This window comes from Cryptomeria japonica, chromosome 9 (assembly GCF_030272615.1).
Source record: "Cryptomeria japonica chromosome 9, Sugi_1.0, whole genome shotgun sequence".
Taxonomy (NCBI): domain Eukaryota; kingdom Viridiplantae; phylum Streptophyta; class Pinopsida; order Cupressales; family Cupressaceae; genus Cryptomeria; species Cryptomeria japonica.
Genome location: NC_081413.1, coordinates 730,163,303 through 730,182,163, shown reverse-complemented (window position 1 = coordinate 730,182,163; position 18,861 = coordinate 730,163,303). Strand labels below are relative to the sequence as shown.

Below are 18,861 nucleotides of genomic sequence, written 5' to 3'. Positions count from 1 at the left end.
TTTTGTGTCCTCATGGAAAAGAAATTGTCACACTTTGAGGTGACACTCTTGGCCACATGTCAGCTATCTTAAATGTGTGTAAAAATTTGTAAGAGCGTGACATTGATTGGAGGAGTAAAGGTATAAAAGGACTGAATAAATCATCAATTCATAAAATGAAAAAAGCATTCAATAATCAATTGAGAATAAAGAAATTTTTTCAAGCAATCAATTTAGATATAATTTTTATTCTCAAAAGGCCAGCAATGAAGAGTGGTGACTCATTTCTTACGGAAGTTTGTGACTCCCTCAAGAAGGAGATATAAAGGGGAAATCATTTCTTGAAGAAGTAATCAGTCATCCAAGAAACTCAATCAATTCACAAAATCAATTCAAGTATCAATCATTTATAAAAGCATTGAAGCATTATTCAGATATTGACTTGTCAATCCATCAAGAAATATTAATCAGCAAAGGCAATTAGAAATGATCTAGCAAAAACATCAAGCAATCAATTTTGAATTTGAGGAAGTATCTTACAAATAGGAAGGACGAAATCCCTTCCAAGCTCATGAGAATTGGAAGGATGAAAACCCTTTCATGCTGTAATCAAGTTTGGACGAAAACCCAAATCTTGGTTAAGGAGGATGAAAACCCTACAAAGTGGGCTAAGAGCTGGAGGGACAAAAACCCTTCATACTCTTTGGCAAGCTAAGAATGAAAACCCTTGGTATTGTCACTGTTGAGTTAGGAATGAAAACCTTTAACTCGGCAAATTTGTAAGTATTTCTGAAGGATTCACAATATGATTGATTTTGAGTATTGTGCTATGATTTATTGATCTAGATATTATCATAAATTCTTAAATCTTGATGAAATATATTATCATTTTGAGTAAATATTCTGTTTTAAGGCAAAAATTAAGAATATCCAAAAAAGGGGCATTACAACCTCCTTGAATCACACTTGCTAAATTGGACTTTAAATCACTTTGTAGACTACTTAGCATCTATTGTTGGTCCACTAAATCATCAGTCTAAAGAAGAAAACATATGTTCTTAATAGTTATCATATTACAAACTTTATAATCAATACACATCCTCCATGAACCATCTTTTTTATGCATATTAACAATAAGAAATCAATGAAGAGAAGTGCTAGGATAGATTACACCTTGGTCTGGCAAAGATTGTAACTATTTCATCTCATTAGCTTCCAACAATGATTATTTATAGAAACCATTTTCGGAAGAAAGCAATATGATAACAATTGAATCTCATGCTCTACTACTCTCTTAGGTGGCATACCTTGGGCTCTTCAAAAAATTCCCTCAATTGTTGTAAAAACACTGCAATCTATTTCCACTCTTTGTTAGTAGACATGCTACAAGAAACTTTGCATTCAATTATTTCATTTATCTCGCAAAAGAAGAAAACCAAACTTCTCACTAGCAATAATCAATATTTTAGTTTGACTAGTACTTACCAGTGACATTTTTTATCTACTTCCATAGGAATTAATGATATGGCTTTCCCTAGGATTCAATGATATGGCTTTCCCTATTTGTGATCAAATAGTCCCTGTTGGATCTTATCATAAAAATAGCAGCTCTCTCATACATGTATGAGCTGCCAAGACTAGACTATAAACATCAAAAAGAACATCTACAACAACTTCATCAATGAAATGTTTATTTATACCAAACTTATTTACATTGATTTGTAAACTGTATCTCCACTTCTTGCTTCACCTAACACAATGAATAAGAATTAGGATGATCAAATGTAGCTATCCCAAGCTTCTCTATTGACTTGGAAATCAAATTTGCTTGTAAGAAAGTACTAAAAAGATATTCAACTTCGACATTCTCAATTTGGCTTTTGATATAATGATAAAACAGTTTGGTAAGTTCACCTTCATCATGGGCCTCACAATTCATTACAACCCAAGCATAATTATCTTTGGACATAAGAGGAGCAATCGTATTGTTCACATCAAAGTTGATCCATATTGCCCTTCCTTAAACAAAGTTATAGCCTCCTTCCCTTTTATAAGTAAACAATTCAAGATGCAATTCCAAATTGTTTCCTCTTTATGGCCATCAACATCACAAAGTCAAATATGCTTCCTAAGTACTTTCTTTGCAAAAGTAGTTACGACACGATGCTTACCTTTTCTATTTACTTTTTCTTTGGATTGGAACGACCTTGTTGTTTTGTGCATGTGAAGAGGATGGCAAACTACTTTTTATTTTGGTCCATCTCAATATAGTAGTTTTGAGAATATGCATATGTATGCACTGAAATGAATGTCTATATGTTGAAATAATAGCTAGTTCGGATCAAATATAAGTATTACTTGTATTGGGCTGGACCCAAACGCATTATGTAACTTGTAACCATTAAGGATTGGTCCCACCTAAGCACATAAAACTCACCAAGGGCAAAATCAAATGTAACTTGTATTAAACCTGGCCCTAAATGTAACGTGTGGAAGCTGTTTCAATGTAACTTGGGGCTGACCCTATATTGGGCGCCAAGGTTAGGACATTATATTATTATTATTTGTTCTTCTTGAGCCAACCTAAGGTGAATTAGGTGGCAAGGTTACATATATATACAAGGACAATCATTCATTCATACATACACCAAAAACAAGCGATCAATCACCTTCAGCAAGAACAGCGAATTGTATGATCATCACTTCAGCGAACCTACCTCCAACATCAGTGAATCTCCCTCTAGCATCAGAGAACTACTGGAGAAAGTAATCAAACCCTATCCAAGGTCAGTGTTAGGGGTCAAAACGTATGTTAGTATGAATAATAATTACAAGTGTGTTATGTGTGGTTATGTTTTGCTGTTGCCGAGAGGTTCTTGTCAGGTAGTTGGGAGTTGGCGACGGTTGGCAACTTGGCCAACCATCGGGTCTATATATTGTTTGGTTGGAACCTCGGCAAGGTGAGATGATGTATGGACAATTCAGGACATTGGAATAGAGATATAACTTTCTGGTCTAATTATTATCATTTGTCATTTATGTTATGATGTACAATTGTTTTGTTCCATGAATACTTGGTACATGCAAGAAATACTGTGTTATCTGATTATTCACCAACTATACATTTAGGACTAAACATTTTGGTGTCGTTGCCTGAACGAACCTGGAGATACCTATGGCGGCAGGCGGAAGCAATTAATGGGCCGACCATTTAACCAACAATTAATTGTCATGGACAGCGACACGCACGAAGAGAGTACCGCGGAAGAGGAACGAGAGTATCAATTGACGACAGACTTGCTGGAGTTGTGGGACGTGTCGATCACGCGGTACGTACAGCGAGAGGCTCAGGAGAGAGCCGTCTTGGAAGGCATGGTACGTGGTGAACTCACCATCAGCACCCCCGTTTTTTACCTACTTAGAAGTATTCCAAGGTTACTCGCCAGAAATTTGATTACACGCCAAGACCAAAGGGAGGAAACGGCAAAGGAACTTCGGCGGCAACAAGTTCTCCAACAGTACGAGGAATGGAGTCATGGGGAGGAGGAGGAGAGGGAGGCCAGTCGGCGCCGTACCTCTGGCACTTGATGCCCCTACGACCGAACAAAGACAAACGTACCACTACTACCAAAGGAGTAAACAAAGGAACTGTACAAAGATCTCTCCGTATAAAAGAGCAGGCCGACAGGAGACGGTGACTAAGAGAAGTTGCTGACTCGAGGAGTCCGAAGTACAATAGAAGTCGGAGTGTGAGTCGGAGTCGTAGTGGGGAGAGGCAAAAACCGTGTACGTGGAAGGAGTTGGCCGAGGTCGCCAGGAACCTGCCACTTCCAGACGTAGCGGAGGAAGATCTCGCCGACCAGGCCCCACACTCGATGTCAAGTGAAGAAGACTCCAGAGCCAAATCACAAAGCACCCACTCGAAATTTTTTGAACAAGGAGAGGAGGCGGTACAAGACCTGCACGAGGAAATCGCCACTATTTTCGAAGCAACGTTGTCCGGCATTAAAAACTTGTCCTTGTCGGGGAGCATCAAAATAGGAAGATCGGATCCAGAAACCTCGGGAAGGAGGGACTATAGAAGTGAAGGTGACCAAAGTCCGATTGGCAGGGGCTCAACCAAACCAGGAGCATACGGTACCCTCCGGACACATAGTACCTTCCCGGCATATAGCCATTTCCACGCACTGCATAAAACCGCACAGAAAAGAACGATGGCACACACCCTGGAGAAACAAAAACTTCCAAAATTCATGGGCGACGGGTCAAAGGACCCCGTACGCAATTGCAAGACATGCATCACCATCTGGGAGGCAAATGGCCAGGACGACCGGGGCTACTGGGTGAAGGCATTTCCGGCCACTCTGCGAGGAATAGCTATTGACTAGTACACAGACCTTGATGCTCAGCATAAAACATCCTGGACCAATCTGAAGAAGGCCTTCGAGGAAGAATTCAAACTCCTGCGGGATGACAACGAAATTGTGGCGGAAATTTACAACACCAAACAAGGGAAAAACGAAAATGTGCGCGCATACAACAGAAGGCTGAGGGAACTACTTAACAAAATGGAGAACCAGCAAGCAGATGGCCTCAAGAAGCGGTGGTTCGTGGAAGGATTGGTACCATCCTTGAGAAGAACGATGAAAGTGGTCCCTCCGCCATCGTACGATGAAGCATACAACCGCGCCATGGATATTGAAAGTGAAAACAAGACATACCGGGGAAAACGACGAACCAGCGATGGTGACAACACAGACGAAGACAGCGACAAGGGATCCAGAACCGTGCAAGCACTCTGAAAGGATATGATGAGGATGATGGAGTTAAAAGGTGACAAAGAAAGTGGTAGGGAAGGAAAAGAACTATGGTGTACCAACTGCAAGGCGGAAGGACACACTAAAGGAAGTTGTCCCCGCAAAGTTTTTTGTGACATCTGCCAAGTAATGGGACATTCCACTAAGGAATGCCCGTACAACTTGAAAGCAAGGAGCACACAAGTGCTCTAAACCCAACCCGACCAAGCCACACCGCCGGCGACACCGCCAAAGCCAACAGCAAATTTTGACGCCTCAACTGGCAATCACAAGATTGCAGAACAAGAAAGCCATGTACCCGGACCCTCGCACAAAAAAAGAAAGACTCCAACAGGCAAGGGCAAATATCGAGCGAGCGATGGCTGGAGAACGGAGGGCCTCGCACCTGGCTACTGATACACCAGTCCGTTCGGAACCAGAGAAGACCATCATCAAGCAGATGTTACAAACCACAATACCCGTACGGGTGTCTGACCTTCTACAGACCATGCCACAGTTAAGGATGGCTCTGACAAATGTAACCGAAGACACTACCATCGGTCAAGAACACCAAACGATGACAAACTCTGGTACGGACCCGGTGCAAGGATCCGATACGGATGCCATGAACCCTATGCTACTAGCGGTGGGTGTCGGATGGAAACCCGCAGTGGTAGAGATGGATATATTGGGACAAAAGCTTACAAACACCATTGTTGATGGTGGGTCCGGAGTCAACGTACTGCCGGAAGAAACTTGGCGAAGCCTCAGCAAGCCAACACTATGGCCACCAACCTTCCACCTGGTCGAGGCGGATCAGCACAGCATCAAACCCCTTGGCACCCTCATGGCACAAAAGGTGATAATTGGGACGCAACAATTCCTTCTCGACTTTGTAGTCATTCCTCTGGAAAGGAAAGCGTACGATGCTCTTCTAGGAAGGGGGTGGCTAATCATGGCCAAAGCTAACCACAATTGGAAAAGGAATACGCTCTCAATCGAGAATGACGGTCATAAGTATGTGATTGATCTCAGGAACCAGTCTGTCAGCGAAGAGCTCACGTCATCGAACTCCGACTCAGAAGATTCCAATCGATGGGAGTGGAGTTCTGAAGGAGACAGAGGAGGGAAAGAGCCCGATGAGGAAGGAGTGTTGGAATTGGACAGGTGTTCGAAGGATGGAGCCAGTTCACTAGCAGGACTTTTTCATTGGCAAATGGAGGACTATGAGGTCTTCCACCCAGAATGTCACATGCTACAAATATGTGAGATAGGAGAATCAAGCGGCGGGACGGAAGAACAATCCTTTCCCCCAAAGTACGGTAGATACCAAGAGGGAATGGCAAGAGTGGATGACACGCCGGCACACCAGTTTGAATGGGATAAACCCATCAAGTACGAAAAACGGGATGTGGAGAAGATTAATCTGGGCAATGAGGCAGAACCACAGGTGATACTAGTAGGAGATGACTGGAACCCTGTGCTGAAGGCAGCAGCCTTCAAGATATTTCTGGAATATAAAGATGTCTTTGCCTGGACCTACAAAGACTTGAAGGGGGTACCGCCGGAGCTATGCATGCATCGCATAACCCTCGTACCAGGAGCCCAACCAGTACAAAGGAGGCCGTACAGGATGAACAAAAACTACGCAGCCAAAGTAAATGAGGAGATCAATAAAATGTTGGAAGCAGGGATTATATTCAAAGTGGAAACAAGTGATTGGGTTTCTCCATTAGTCATCTCCCTTAAAAAAGAGGCTAATCAGATAAGGATATGCGTGGATTTCGGGTACCTAAATGCAGTAACCATCAAGGATCCATTTCCGATCCCATTCACTGACAGTATCCTGGAAGAAGTCGCCGGGCACGAAATATACACATTTCTGGATGGATTCTCTGGGTACAACCAGATAAGTATTGCGGAAGAAGATAAGCTGAAGACCACATTCGTCGTGGAGGAAGGAGTGTATGCCTATAATCGCATGCCCTTCAGGCTATGCAATGCGCCCGCGACCTTCCAGCGAATAATTTTGCATATTTTTGACAAGATGTCAGTAGGGAATTTCAGAGCATTTCTGGATGATTGGTCGATTTTTAGCGACCAGGACACCCATTTGAAGGCTTTGGGAGAATGCATGGAAAGATGTCAGAAGGCTAGGTTAGCCCTGAATCCAAAGAAGTGCAGGTTTATGGTACCACAAGGGAAACTCCTAGGCCACATAGTCTGTAAAGAAGGATTGAAGACAGACCCAGACAAGATAGGAGTAATCGTCAACATGTAAAGCCCAACGAGCGTAACAGGGGTGAAATCATTCCTCGGCCATGTCGGTTACTACCGGAGATTCATCAAAGGCTTTGCGCAAGTGTCTTGGCCATTAGATAAGTTGACAAGGAAGGGAGAGTCGTTTGTGTGGGGTACGGAGCAAGAAGAAGCCTTCAAGGAATTGAAAGACCGGCTGGTGAGTGCACCGATATTAGTGTACCCAGACTGGAACAAAGAATTTCACGTACACGTCGATGCCTCCAACTTTGCAATTGGTGCTACTCTCGCCCAGGTAGGGGTGCAAGGACTAGACCATTCCGTCTTCTTTGCAAGCCGACTTCTGTCAAAGGCCGAATGGAACTATAGCACAACGGAGCAAAAGGCATTGGGGATGGTGTACGCAGTACAGAAGTTTCATCACTACTTGTTGGCTACATCATTCACATTTTATGTGGACCATTAGGCACTAATGTACCTAGTGAATAAACCAATCATTCAAGGGAGGGTAAGTCGGTGGCTACTGCTCTTACAGGAATTCACCTTCACCATTGTCATACGGCCAGGGAAGTCCCATGTAATAGCCGACCAACTATCAAGGATCAGATCAGGGGAACCGGCTAAGGAAGTAAATGAAGACTTTCCAAACGCACACTTGTTTCAAATTGCAATACTACCAACTTGGTATGAAAAGATAGGCCAGTACCTATCTACCTTCACATTTCCGAGCAAGATGCCTTCAAGGGAATGGAGAAAGTTGGCACTAAAGAGAAAAACCTTCCGACTAATCAATGGGCTTTTATATAAGATGGGTCCTGACCAAATCCTGAGGAGGTGTGTCATGGAGGAGGAAATTCGCGGCGTACTAAAGGAGGCACACGATGGATTGGCAGGCGAACATATGGGACCAGATGCAACCACCAGGAAAGTGCTTCTAGCAAGTCTATGGTGGCCAACCCTACACACCGACGCCCGAGAATGGGTGATCGGATGCGACACTTGCCAACGAGCGGGAAAACCTCTCAAAAGGGACTTCATGCCTCTCTTCCCTTCGCAGCCACAGGAACTATTCAACCGATGGGCTTTGGACTTTGTGGGACCTCTCAAGCCAAGTAACCTACACCGGTGCAAATATATTGTAGTTGCCACAGAATATCTCACCAAGTGGGAAGAAGCTAGGGCCTTGCCGGATAACACGACTTTGAGTACGGCACAGTTCCTGTACGAACAGATTGTCACCAAGTACGGGATACCACTCCAAATAACCAATGACAAAGGAGTGCACTTTGTCAATCAAGTAATCCGTACCATGACCGTGGAATTTAAGATATTCCTTAACCTATCCAGTCCGTACTATCCCCGCGCTAATGATCAGGAAGAAGCAACCAACAAGGTGTTGGTATCAATAATCTACAAATCATGTGGGGTGGAACACGAAGACTGGGAGGAAAGACTACCAGCCGTGCTATGGGCCTACCGAACAACATACAAAGTCACTACCGAGCATACACCGTTTCAGCTCATGTACGGATAGGAGGCAGTGGTACCAGCGGAGTACAGCGTGCCGAGTTTTTGAGTGGCGGTGGAAAATTGACTAGGGGACATAGAAAGCATGGATGCAAGGCTTGATGGTTTGATAAAGCTGGATGAACGAAGGTTGATGGCACAATGGGCAACTGAGGTGGCACAATGCCGGCGGAAGCATTGGTACGACCAGCATTTGCGGAAGGCCAACTTCCGGCCGGGACAGTTAGTTTTGAAGTATAACAGTCGGAACGAACTTCGACCGGGGAAGTTTAAGGTCCGTTGGCTTGGACCCTACAAAATCAGAGAGGTCGGCAGGAACAGAGCAGTGAAGCTCGCGACTCTAGATAACAATCCGATCAAGGACCCCATGAACGGTTCCAAGCTAAAAATCTACAGGGAAAGAAATAAACCTGTGATTCGGATCAACATGCTAGGATACGCCACGAAAGGGCATTGGACCATTGGTCGAAGCAAGGAGGTCGAAGAAGACCCGATGGTAAAGGGAGAACCCTATCGAAAGGATGATGACTGGGCGAAGCCCTTGGCAGCCATGGAAGAACGACTTGTACCAAAAAGGGTGGAAGGTATGGCGGTTCCTAGGATACACAAACATCTCACGAATGGGTACTTCGGGGACCCAACTGTGTGGGTGCGAGTTTTTGGATATTGGAAAAAGGGGGCCCCATACGAAGGAGCTCGGGAGGGATACGTAGCATATGACATTGATGAAGAAGCAGAAGCCAGGAGGAGAGCTGAGAACATAATTAAAGAGGACGAACCAGTGGACCTGGAGGAAGAGCTCGACCTGGAAGAATATGGGGCCACCCTAGGCCCATGTTTAAAAATGGTACTGAAGACAGAGGACCTATTCGTCATCGCTTCTGAAGCAACCGAGGTAGAGGTCGGACCTAACTCATTGTATCGGGTTATCCCCAACCTGACAAGACCACCAGAGATTGACGGAGAAAAAGTAAAATGGTACCACCAATACGGGGACCGATACATTGACGGTCGCTACAAGGGTGTGGGACCCGCCCCACTGGTGGACAAGATATGGGACCTGGAATACGTAGGGACGTGTTGTGCACAAGAATGCTACAGAAGACTACCATATGTGTGTATGTGGTTGCACGACTCAGAAATAAGAATGAGGACGCTCAACAATACCTCAGGAGTAAAAAGGAGGAACAATGGGGATGGAGACTCCGATCAAGAACCAAACAAGAAATGGAAGGAGGGCAAGACGAGGAACGATGAACCAGGGAAGAAATGGAGGAAAAAGCAAGGTAAAGGGCCAGTAAGAAGGAAACAAAGGACACAGGGAAACTCCTTGTGCGCAAAAACAAACACAATAAACTGGCCAGTGGCCTACAGAAGGCCACTCGGAGGGCAGAATCAGGCCAAGCAGTACCGGGGTAAACTAAAGGCAAGGAAGCTAATATTGAAAAAGTCGTGCCAGACAAAAGAAGTAAGATGACTGGCAAAACAAGGGGTCTTAAAGGCTGAATAGGAGAAATACAAGAAAAAAGCAAAGAAGGCCAAATCAGCAGGCATTAAAAAATTGGAATGTCAGGCAAGTACAAGCAAAACCAGTAAGGAAAAATTAAGACTGCTGAAAAAGCAAGTATTTTATGTTAAATTAATACAACATGTATACCTAACCCTAACCCTGGCAAAGAAAAGTGCTTATAAAAGTTGCCACAAGACCCCATTAGGCATAGTGCAGGAAAGAGAGCAGGGTGAACCCGGCAGCCAGACAGCATTGAGCAAAACCACTTGTACGGACGCCGAAGAAAGCCAGAGGGAGTTGATCAATCTGTATGGTGTACAGATTGCTTATAAAAGTTGCTTTCACAAACTTCCCCAACACACATCCCTTACATACATCATCATGCTTTGTGCTCACCTCTGGAACACCTGTCACTATGTCACGAAGCAAATTAAGTGCTCCATGATGTATATGACCCATTCTCCTATGCCATAGCTCTCCTGGATCTCTAAGATTGTTACTACTCATGAGTGCCTTAGAAATATCAAACTGCAGCCTATAAAGCCGACCGCTCCTAACTCCAATAGTTATGGGTGATTTCCAATCCTTATGCTTAATCAATACATGTGCCCCTCTAAAGAGTACATTGTACCCTTTGTCCTGAAGGACAAATACAGAGATCAAATCCATCCCTAAGCCTGGAACATGCAACACATCATGAAGAGGAATCATCTTACCATTCTCCCTCTGAAACTGAATAGTCCCTTTCCCAACTAAGTTGAGTTTGGACATGTTTCCCATAGAGATCTGGATTTTGGTGCTCTCCTCCTTATAACTAGAGAAGTATTCTCTAACTCCTGTCATATGAAATGACGCCCCACTATCTATGTACCAAACACTCTGTGAGGTTGAGCTAACCATACATGCCATGAGTGCAAACTCATCTTCCATTCTATTCAAGAGCTCATCTGCACTTGCTGAAGCTGCAACTTGCTTCTTGCCTTTCTTGTCATTCTTCTTCCTTTCTGGGCAATCGCTGACATAGTGGCCAAACTCGTGACAGCCGTAGCACTTGATCTTCAACAAGTCTTTCTTCTTCTTCTCACCTTGTGAATTTGATCCTTTGCTGGACCCCTTCTTTGCTTTTCCTTTACCCGCTAGGGCAACGTTCTCCTGTTCTGCCTCACTTTTCTAACTCTTATTGATGGCTCCATTGACAAGGCTTAGTCTAAGCTCCTCCTGAGTGAAGTCACTCCAAAGTCGATCCCAAGTTGGTAAGGTGTCTCGTCCATTAACAACTTCAACAAAGACATCCCACTGCTTAGAAAACCCATTTAGAGCTATCCGTACCAGCACATCATCACTTGGTTTATCTCCAATAGCCGCTAACTCATCCTTGAGAAATCTAAGTCTGGTGAGGTAACTCGTCACGTCTTCTCCCTTATTCATTCGGGTATTCCTCAGCTTTTCTCTGAGAATCAGCTTCCGATTAGTGGTAGCATTCTGGTACAGATTTAGAATGGCATCCCACATCTTCTTTGCAGTATCTAACTCTGCAATATGTGGAACTATATGGTCCTTGACACCATCAAGGATTAGCCTCCTCGCCTTGGAATCATCCTTCTTGTATGCTGCAAGCTGAGTTGCATCTGTAGGTATAGTCACAACAGTGGTAACATATTCCTTGATACCATTCTCTTCTAACAATAAAGAAATTTTGGCTTTCCAGACACCAAAATTAGAGGCTCCATCCAATCTGTCCCAATCTCTTAAACCAAATGAGGCCATCTCAAAGGTTAAAGCAAATCAAAATTCTAAAGAGGTTAAACTAGGTTTTATAAACCCTCAGTTTCCTTCGCCTAGGGTAAATCTCTTCTACCCTTAACTTAGCTCCGATACCATGTGAAAAATCTATTACAATTATTGATTATTATCCTCCTATCTTTGATAGATTAATTGAGCAACAAATATTGGAAAATAACACAACTGCAATTTCACAAACTCATATAAATGCGCAACACAATGAACACAATATTTTCGGACAATTGTCCCTGGAAAAAAACCCCGAAGGGAAAACCAGTACTGCAAATGAGGAATATATATTAACTACAGCAAATCAAGAGATACAAATACTGCTTGCATGTTACTGGCAGAGCTCTGACGATCTCCTAATCCTCCTACTGAGATTCCACCCCACTACTATCCCAACGCTATCATTGCGCCCTTGCTAACACTGCAAGTTTCTCCACATAATTCATTGTTTTCCAAATGCCCCCTGACCCCCTTATATACTACTCTCACTGGAAAACCAACGGCTGAGATTAAAAACAACTAAACAACCCTAACCAAATTGGTTGCTAGAAGTTTCTAAAAAGAGTCAAATAATTAATAAAAATTGTTTGAACTCTAACTACATTTGTTAGCAAACAATTATTTACTAATTATTTAGCAAATGGACAAACAGTTGTCCAAGCTAACAAACTAACAAACTAACACTGATCCTTATCTTACCCATATCTTTACATCCAATTTGTGCATGCTGGATCCTTATATGTCCTTTAAGGCATGTTTACCTTATCACTCAATTATATTGAGGGCAAACAAAAGAGGGCATCTTGTCTTTCTTTTATTACACATACTTTCGCGATTATCTCCTACTTTTGTTCTTATATGCTTATGATATGATTCCATGCTTTTATCTTTTATCGTCTTCTACAATTCCCAGCATCCTTTGTATGCATCCAATTGGAAGAGGGGCATATATAACACTAATGTTCTTTTGTGAGTTGTGTTGAGCAGTCACATGTTCATAGCCATCCCCAACTTCAGGGAGCATTTATTAATATTTTATAGATTCAGATCCTATCCCAATAGTTGAAGGCCTTTGGCATCTCATTCATTGGGTTAAAGTCCTACATTTCCACTTAGTCGAAGCTTTTATCACTTTTCCATAACAAGTGGAATTTCTTACCCTTCTCTTCTCTACTTTTACTTTTTTTTGGAGCATATCTTTAAGCAGATTGTGATTAGTGCCTATTTTAAATATGTGAAAAATGCTACTTGTTGCATGTTTGCAAGTTTCTATGGAGTGTTTATGGCAAGAAGAATTGAAGAATGATCTATTACATTACATAGATCAAATATCATTTGAGTGTTTAAAACATATTTAATTTACATGTTGACTATTTGTTTTACTTTGACATGCCTCCTTTTGATAGTTTTCATACACATCAAAGTGGGGACAAAAACCTAATGGTGAAAAATGCATATTTTCCCTTTAAGTTTTGGACCCTCTTTAGTTAGAATGTCCTAAATGTACCAATAAGCTTACAAATGGTATATTCTTGCAAAAATTCAACCCATGACATCACTCCTCCTGATCCTCTCTATCACTAATCCCCATTGGGCATAGATTCATACCTGATTCCACAAGTTTATTGTTTGTCATCCTAGATCAAATCCACATGTGAAAACTTGAGTTGGGTCATTTCTACAATAATAGATCTAATCCCAAACTTTTGAAATTTAAAATTTTAATTTTTCAACTTGCTAAACACTTCACTAGCCATTATGAGCTGATTGAGCACATGTTTTGTTAATTTATGGCCTTGGTTGTAGTATTTAATAGCATTCATTCACCCACTTAAAAATATCAAGTGGTATTGACGAGGAGTTATCAAAAAGAATCTAGTGTTCTATCACTATAACATTTATGAAAGTAATCTAGAATCATTTATCAAAAAATTATTAGAGCCCATTATCTTAAGTCCATTGCATGCATGCTTGTTGTCTTCAAAACTTTTGCTCAAAGTCAAAATAAACCAATCCACTAGGGGTCTAACCAAGAACTTGACCCTCACAATCTAACAAATTCAACCGCATGTGCTTACAAAATATTAAATACCCAAAATCAAGGCGAATAGGATCCAATATACAAAAAACAATCAAATTAAATTCTCGAATTTCAAATTCACTTCTATGCATTGAAATTTATTGCATCCTTACAAAAGCAACCCCAAGTAGTACACAATTAAATTTACAAATCAATAATTGAATGTAAAATTATAATCTTTGCAAGAGATTTTCTAACATTCAAGCATAATATTATATGAATTAACTGAATTTATCCTTTTATATTAATAAATTTATTATTAATAATAAATTTATTTAATTGGTCATATTAAACTTCTATTTTCCTAACAATATTGTATGCATCGTTGATTAACGTGTAAAAAAAATTCATCATCTCTGATAAGACATTGATTTTTCCAAATAGATGGAAGATTTCTTACTAACGATATAACATGTCAATCACAAATGTAGATGAAAAAGACAAACACCACAATCTCATTCAAAAGCATCAAATGATCCATTATCAAAATGAGATGATTAAAAACTCTAAAATTAGCATATTACATACATATATTATTAGTACTTGTTGTAGGCAATACTATTGCATTAGCATATTGCATACATATATTATTAGTACTTGTTGTAGGCAATACTATTGCATTCACGGAAGCATTAACTAGTCATTAATAGATTGGTTTTCTATCAATTACAACATTTTATTTATTTATTTATTTATTTATTTTAAATTATAAAGGTAACTTGTGAAATTTTTTACTTTATGAATTATAAAAATGATTTTTCTTCAATGTGATTGGCTAAAATCATTTAAGTATTATAAAAGAAAATTTTTAGAAATAATAGATTTGTATTTTTTACTTCTTTATATTTAAAATATAAATTATTATTCAAAAAATATCAATTTTTAATTTCTCAAAATATAAACAATAAAATCAAGTAACAATTTAATAGAGATTTAAGTTCACAATATTAAAATAATAAAATAAAACTTAAATTAATGCACATCTTAAATCAGCATAGAAATAATAAATTATTATGTGGATTTAAAAATTAAAAAACATGTCTATTCTCTTTTATTTTTAAATATTTTAGATTAATATGTATTTCTATATTAAAAATTTAATATATATTAATATTAATATTTTTTACAATTTATAAATTAAAATTTAAAATATCATATATTAAATTATATATTAGCTATTATTTTAATATATTAATAAATAAATAATTTTATATAGTATATATTATATTAAATTTAAAAAATAATATAATATACTAAATTAATAATAATATAGTTATAGAAATTAATATTTAAACAAGTCCATAAATTCTATTGTTGTAATATATAAAGACAAATACTGGCTACTACATGACACTACTTAAAAACTTAAATTAATACATGGCAGTTGAATTCAGATATTTTTCTCTCAAGAGCCATCTCATCCTATGATGCATCATGGAATATGATCCAAAATGTTGATGCAAATTAATTACTCGCAGTTCCTATTTTTCTCTCAACAGCTCTCTCATCCTATGATGCATCGTAGAATGTGATCCAAAACGAGCTCTCTCATCCTATGATGCATCGTAGAATGTAATCCAAAACGATGATGCAAACATATTTTTCATGTGAAAATATAATATCTCTATATAATAAACAATTTATATTAAAAAAATTAAAATTATGAAAGGAAAAAGCAATCCCACCTGAAGCAGGAAAAACGGAATGCCCATGGCCTTGAGATTTCCTTCCACGACCCGTAACCCCCTGAGCATGAAACCAAAATGCCGAGCCCTGGCTTCTAAAAACTCATCAACCAGATTAAAAACCACTGCCACCGAATCCCCCAACCTGTTAGCCTGCTCAATTGCATGTAAAAGAGCCCAGTTATCTCTCAAACGCTGATCCCTCGACATCCAATACACAACAGGCCCTGATTTTCCATCTAAACCGTCCCTCAAAACCCTAACTCTCCCCTTCTGAACTTCCTTCACGGCTGCAACCTCCCCTTCGAAGACATTTTTTTCGGCGCCATTGTTTTTTAGCTTCTTCGCAGGAGAACTTTTCTTTTGTGCTTCTTCTTTGCCCTTTCTCTTCGCAACCAGCAGGGGAGCCATAACTAAATTTCTCGTAATTTTAAGAACTCTGTGCGTAGAGTAAGGGACTACAAAATGGCTACAGTAAGGAACATTTTTTTCAACCCTTGAAAGGTATTGGAATGAAATTCTATGCGCTGAAAATATCTTGCTCAGAAATAAGCGCCTCGACCTTCGGAAAAACGTATAGCGCTCCACCTTGTAAACTTTGATAGCTGAATTGGCAGTCGCGTCAATGATTCCAGCTTTGTTTTAACTTTGAACTTTTGTTTGTAAGTAGCAATTGAATGATAATTGGATGCGGGCATGGAAAAAAATTTGGTTCAGATTTCTGTATGATCCCTTCAAATACAGGGTTTTAAACATTTTGTAAAAGCTAACTTCAGTGGACCAAACGAGTGGCTTAAGACGCGTGAACGTTGCAGACATTTCGCTACTTCGCGCGCGCCGACTAATACAATTTAATCATGTTCATGCTACTTCAAAGAAATAAATAATAATAAACGAGTGGCTGAAGACGCGTGAACGTTGCAGACATTTCGCTACTTCGCGCGCGCCGACTGATACATTTTAATCATGTTCATGCTACTTCAAATAAATAAATAATAATAAACTAGTAAATTGCACATTGGGGTGCAATGCATAAGTGGAACAAGTGTTGAAGATCCATTAGAAAAACAATTGGTCTATTTATGTAATACATGATTTAATTGGTAGGTCATTTAACATATGATGTTTTTTTTTGGAAAAAAGATAAGTGATAGTTTGAAATCAATTATGTATCTAAAAGAGATTTGAAATACAATTGAAGCAAAACCTATGAATGAGGAAGATAATAAACTTCATTATCAACAGGCTCATCGTATGTTTGAAATTGAGAGAGAAGAGAAGAAGATATGCAAGGATTTTTGGGATCGACTTTATACATGTTAAATTTTCATTTGCTTGAGAGTTTCCAATGACTTTTACAAGTCTATTTTGTGCATATTTACGATCATAAAAAGCTATGACAAGACATCTATAGGAAATTCTACTAAACAATTTTCTCCTACATAATTTGATCATTTTAACAAAAATAAAAATCATTTCTCTATTTACAAAATAATGTCAAATTAATCTATAAATTATGATGTAATATATTAAATAAAATTTTAATGATATTTATAATCAATTATATATTATAATGTAATAATGAGTAAAATCTATCAGAGGACTCGTTGGAGAACAGTTATGAGGAATAAGTAGAAGAAGGCATTGAAGGGACAGAAGTTGAGAGTGAGGTGGGAGCGGATGTTGATGAGGCATAGGGCGGGGGTGTGACAGACATGACAGAATCAAAGCCCGATGTGGGTGATGAGGAACCTGCAGAGGAGGCCCGCGGAGATGACCAGAGAAGGAGAGCTCGGTTCGCAAGAGAGGCATGGCACACGTTCAAAACAGGAGTGTTGAGCAGTAACCTCGACAACTTCAGGTCACTTCTGGAATCGGAGGATTGGTGGCTCTCCAAGGGCTCTACTGATAATTTCCTTAGCATTGGGGAGGCAGTATTGGTCATCCTCCGTTTTATCAGATAAAGCTAGATTTAGGAGGTGTGTCGATGTTGGTAGGACAGTCTAGGTTGGTAGGTAGGTTTAATCTCTCTCTATGCATAGAAAGTAATGTATCTAAGCTTCGGCTTCCCTTGGTGAAGGGTTTTTGGATTTGGGTAATACTTTTGTAAACAATTTTTATATTAATATAGGGCGTTATCCCCACAGCTGATAGCACTTACCATTAAAAAAAAAAAAATGAGTAAAATCTTAAAAATAAAGGCATGTTAATGGGTCAAAAAGGGTTCATCCTTTGGAAGGCGAAACAAGGACAGTGGTTTGGAAACCCCCGGACCAAGATTGGATTAAGGTGAATTTTGATAGAGTTGCAAAGGGAAATCTAGGACCATCTAGAGTAGGATGTGTAGCTAAGGATTATCAAGGCAGAATTATTGTTGGATGCAGTCAAAGACTGTGTTGGGGTACCAATAATGAAGCAGAAGTAAATGTTTCCCTCCTCACAATATACGTGGCAAAAAATTTGGTAGTGGAGAATCTTCATCTTGAAGGGGACTTGCAAATTATTGCTAATTCGCTTTCGAAAGGACGAGCAGTTGGAAAATTGACAAGATCATCCAAAATATTAAATGGCTCTTTACCACATTTCGCAAGTTTAAACTATCTCATGTGCTAAGGGAAGGTAATACAAAACTCGAGAAACAATCCAATGTGGCAATCGATCTAAAACTTGGGGAAGTCAAATGCTTTGGTGCAATGCTTTAAGACACTAATGAGATGGGGTAAGGTGATAGTTTAGAAAAAGGATGAAGTGGCAAAATTTGCACATCAGTTTGCCTCAAGGATTAGATAGGATTGGTGGGAGATGAAATTAATGAAGGTGATGGAGAGGCTAAGGGAGAAGAGTGGTAATGATGATTCTATACGAATATTGACATCGCATCTCTTTTCATGGCTTGGTGCCTGGAGCTAGAGTCAAGTGAAACGGTGTTCTGGCTTATGCACACTTGCATCAAAGATGACTGGTGTTGAGGTTTGGCAAATCTCATTGGGATGGCGAGACAAGGTGAAGGTTTTATTTGCCTCGATAGTGATTAGTAGCACATTGGTGAATTTACACCATCATTGAGGTCGTTCCTCCTTTGGAGTGCAAATAGCAACAAGGAGTTACATCGGGCTTTAGCCCAGATTGGGCTTCAAGGAATCAAGGATTACTTCAAATCCAGGGAAGCGCGACTGGTGCGAGAAGAAATAGAAAAATAGATGCCACGGTCAGAGGTTCAGGAGCAAGTTGAGG

General features: G+C 40.0%; 1 protein-coding gene across 5 annotated transcripts in view; it reads right to left on the bottom strand.

Annotated features, from left to right (window-relative positions):
• The window catches only part of LOC131038669 (deoxyribodipyrimidine photo-lyase), a 218,170-nt gene extending 201,601 nt beyond the window's left edge, over window positions 1-16,569 (bottom strand). For 2 of the 5 annotated variants that reach the window (XR_009104532.2, XR_009104531.2), the window contains exon 1: window positions 15,628-16,569. Coding sequence is in view for 3 of the 5 variants with exons in the window: in XM_059211007.1 (XP_059066990.1) it covers window positions 15,628-16,038 (411 nt within the window). In the remaining 2 variants the exon portion in view is untranslated. The remainder of the gene's footprint in view (window positions 1-15,627) is intronic. The other 3 variants (XM_059211007.1, XM_057971171.2, XM_057971170.2) reach the window with 2 other exon arrangements.
• Window positions 16,570-18,861: the final 2,292 nt, after the last annotated feature.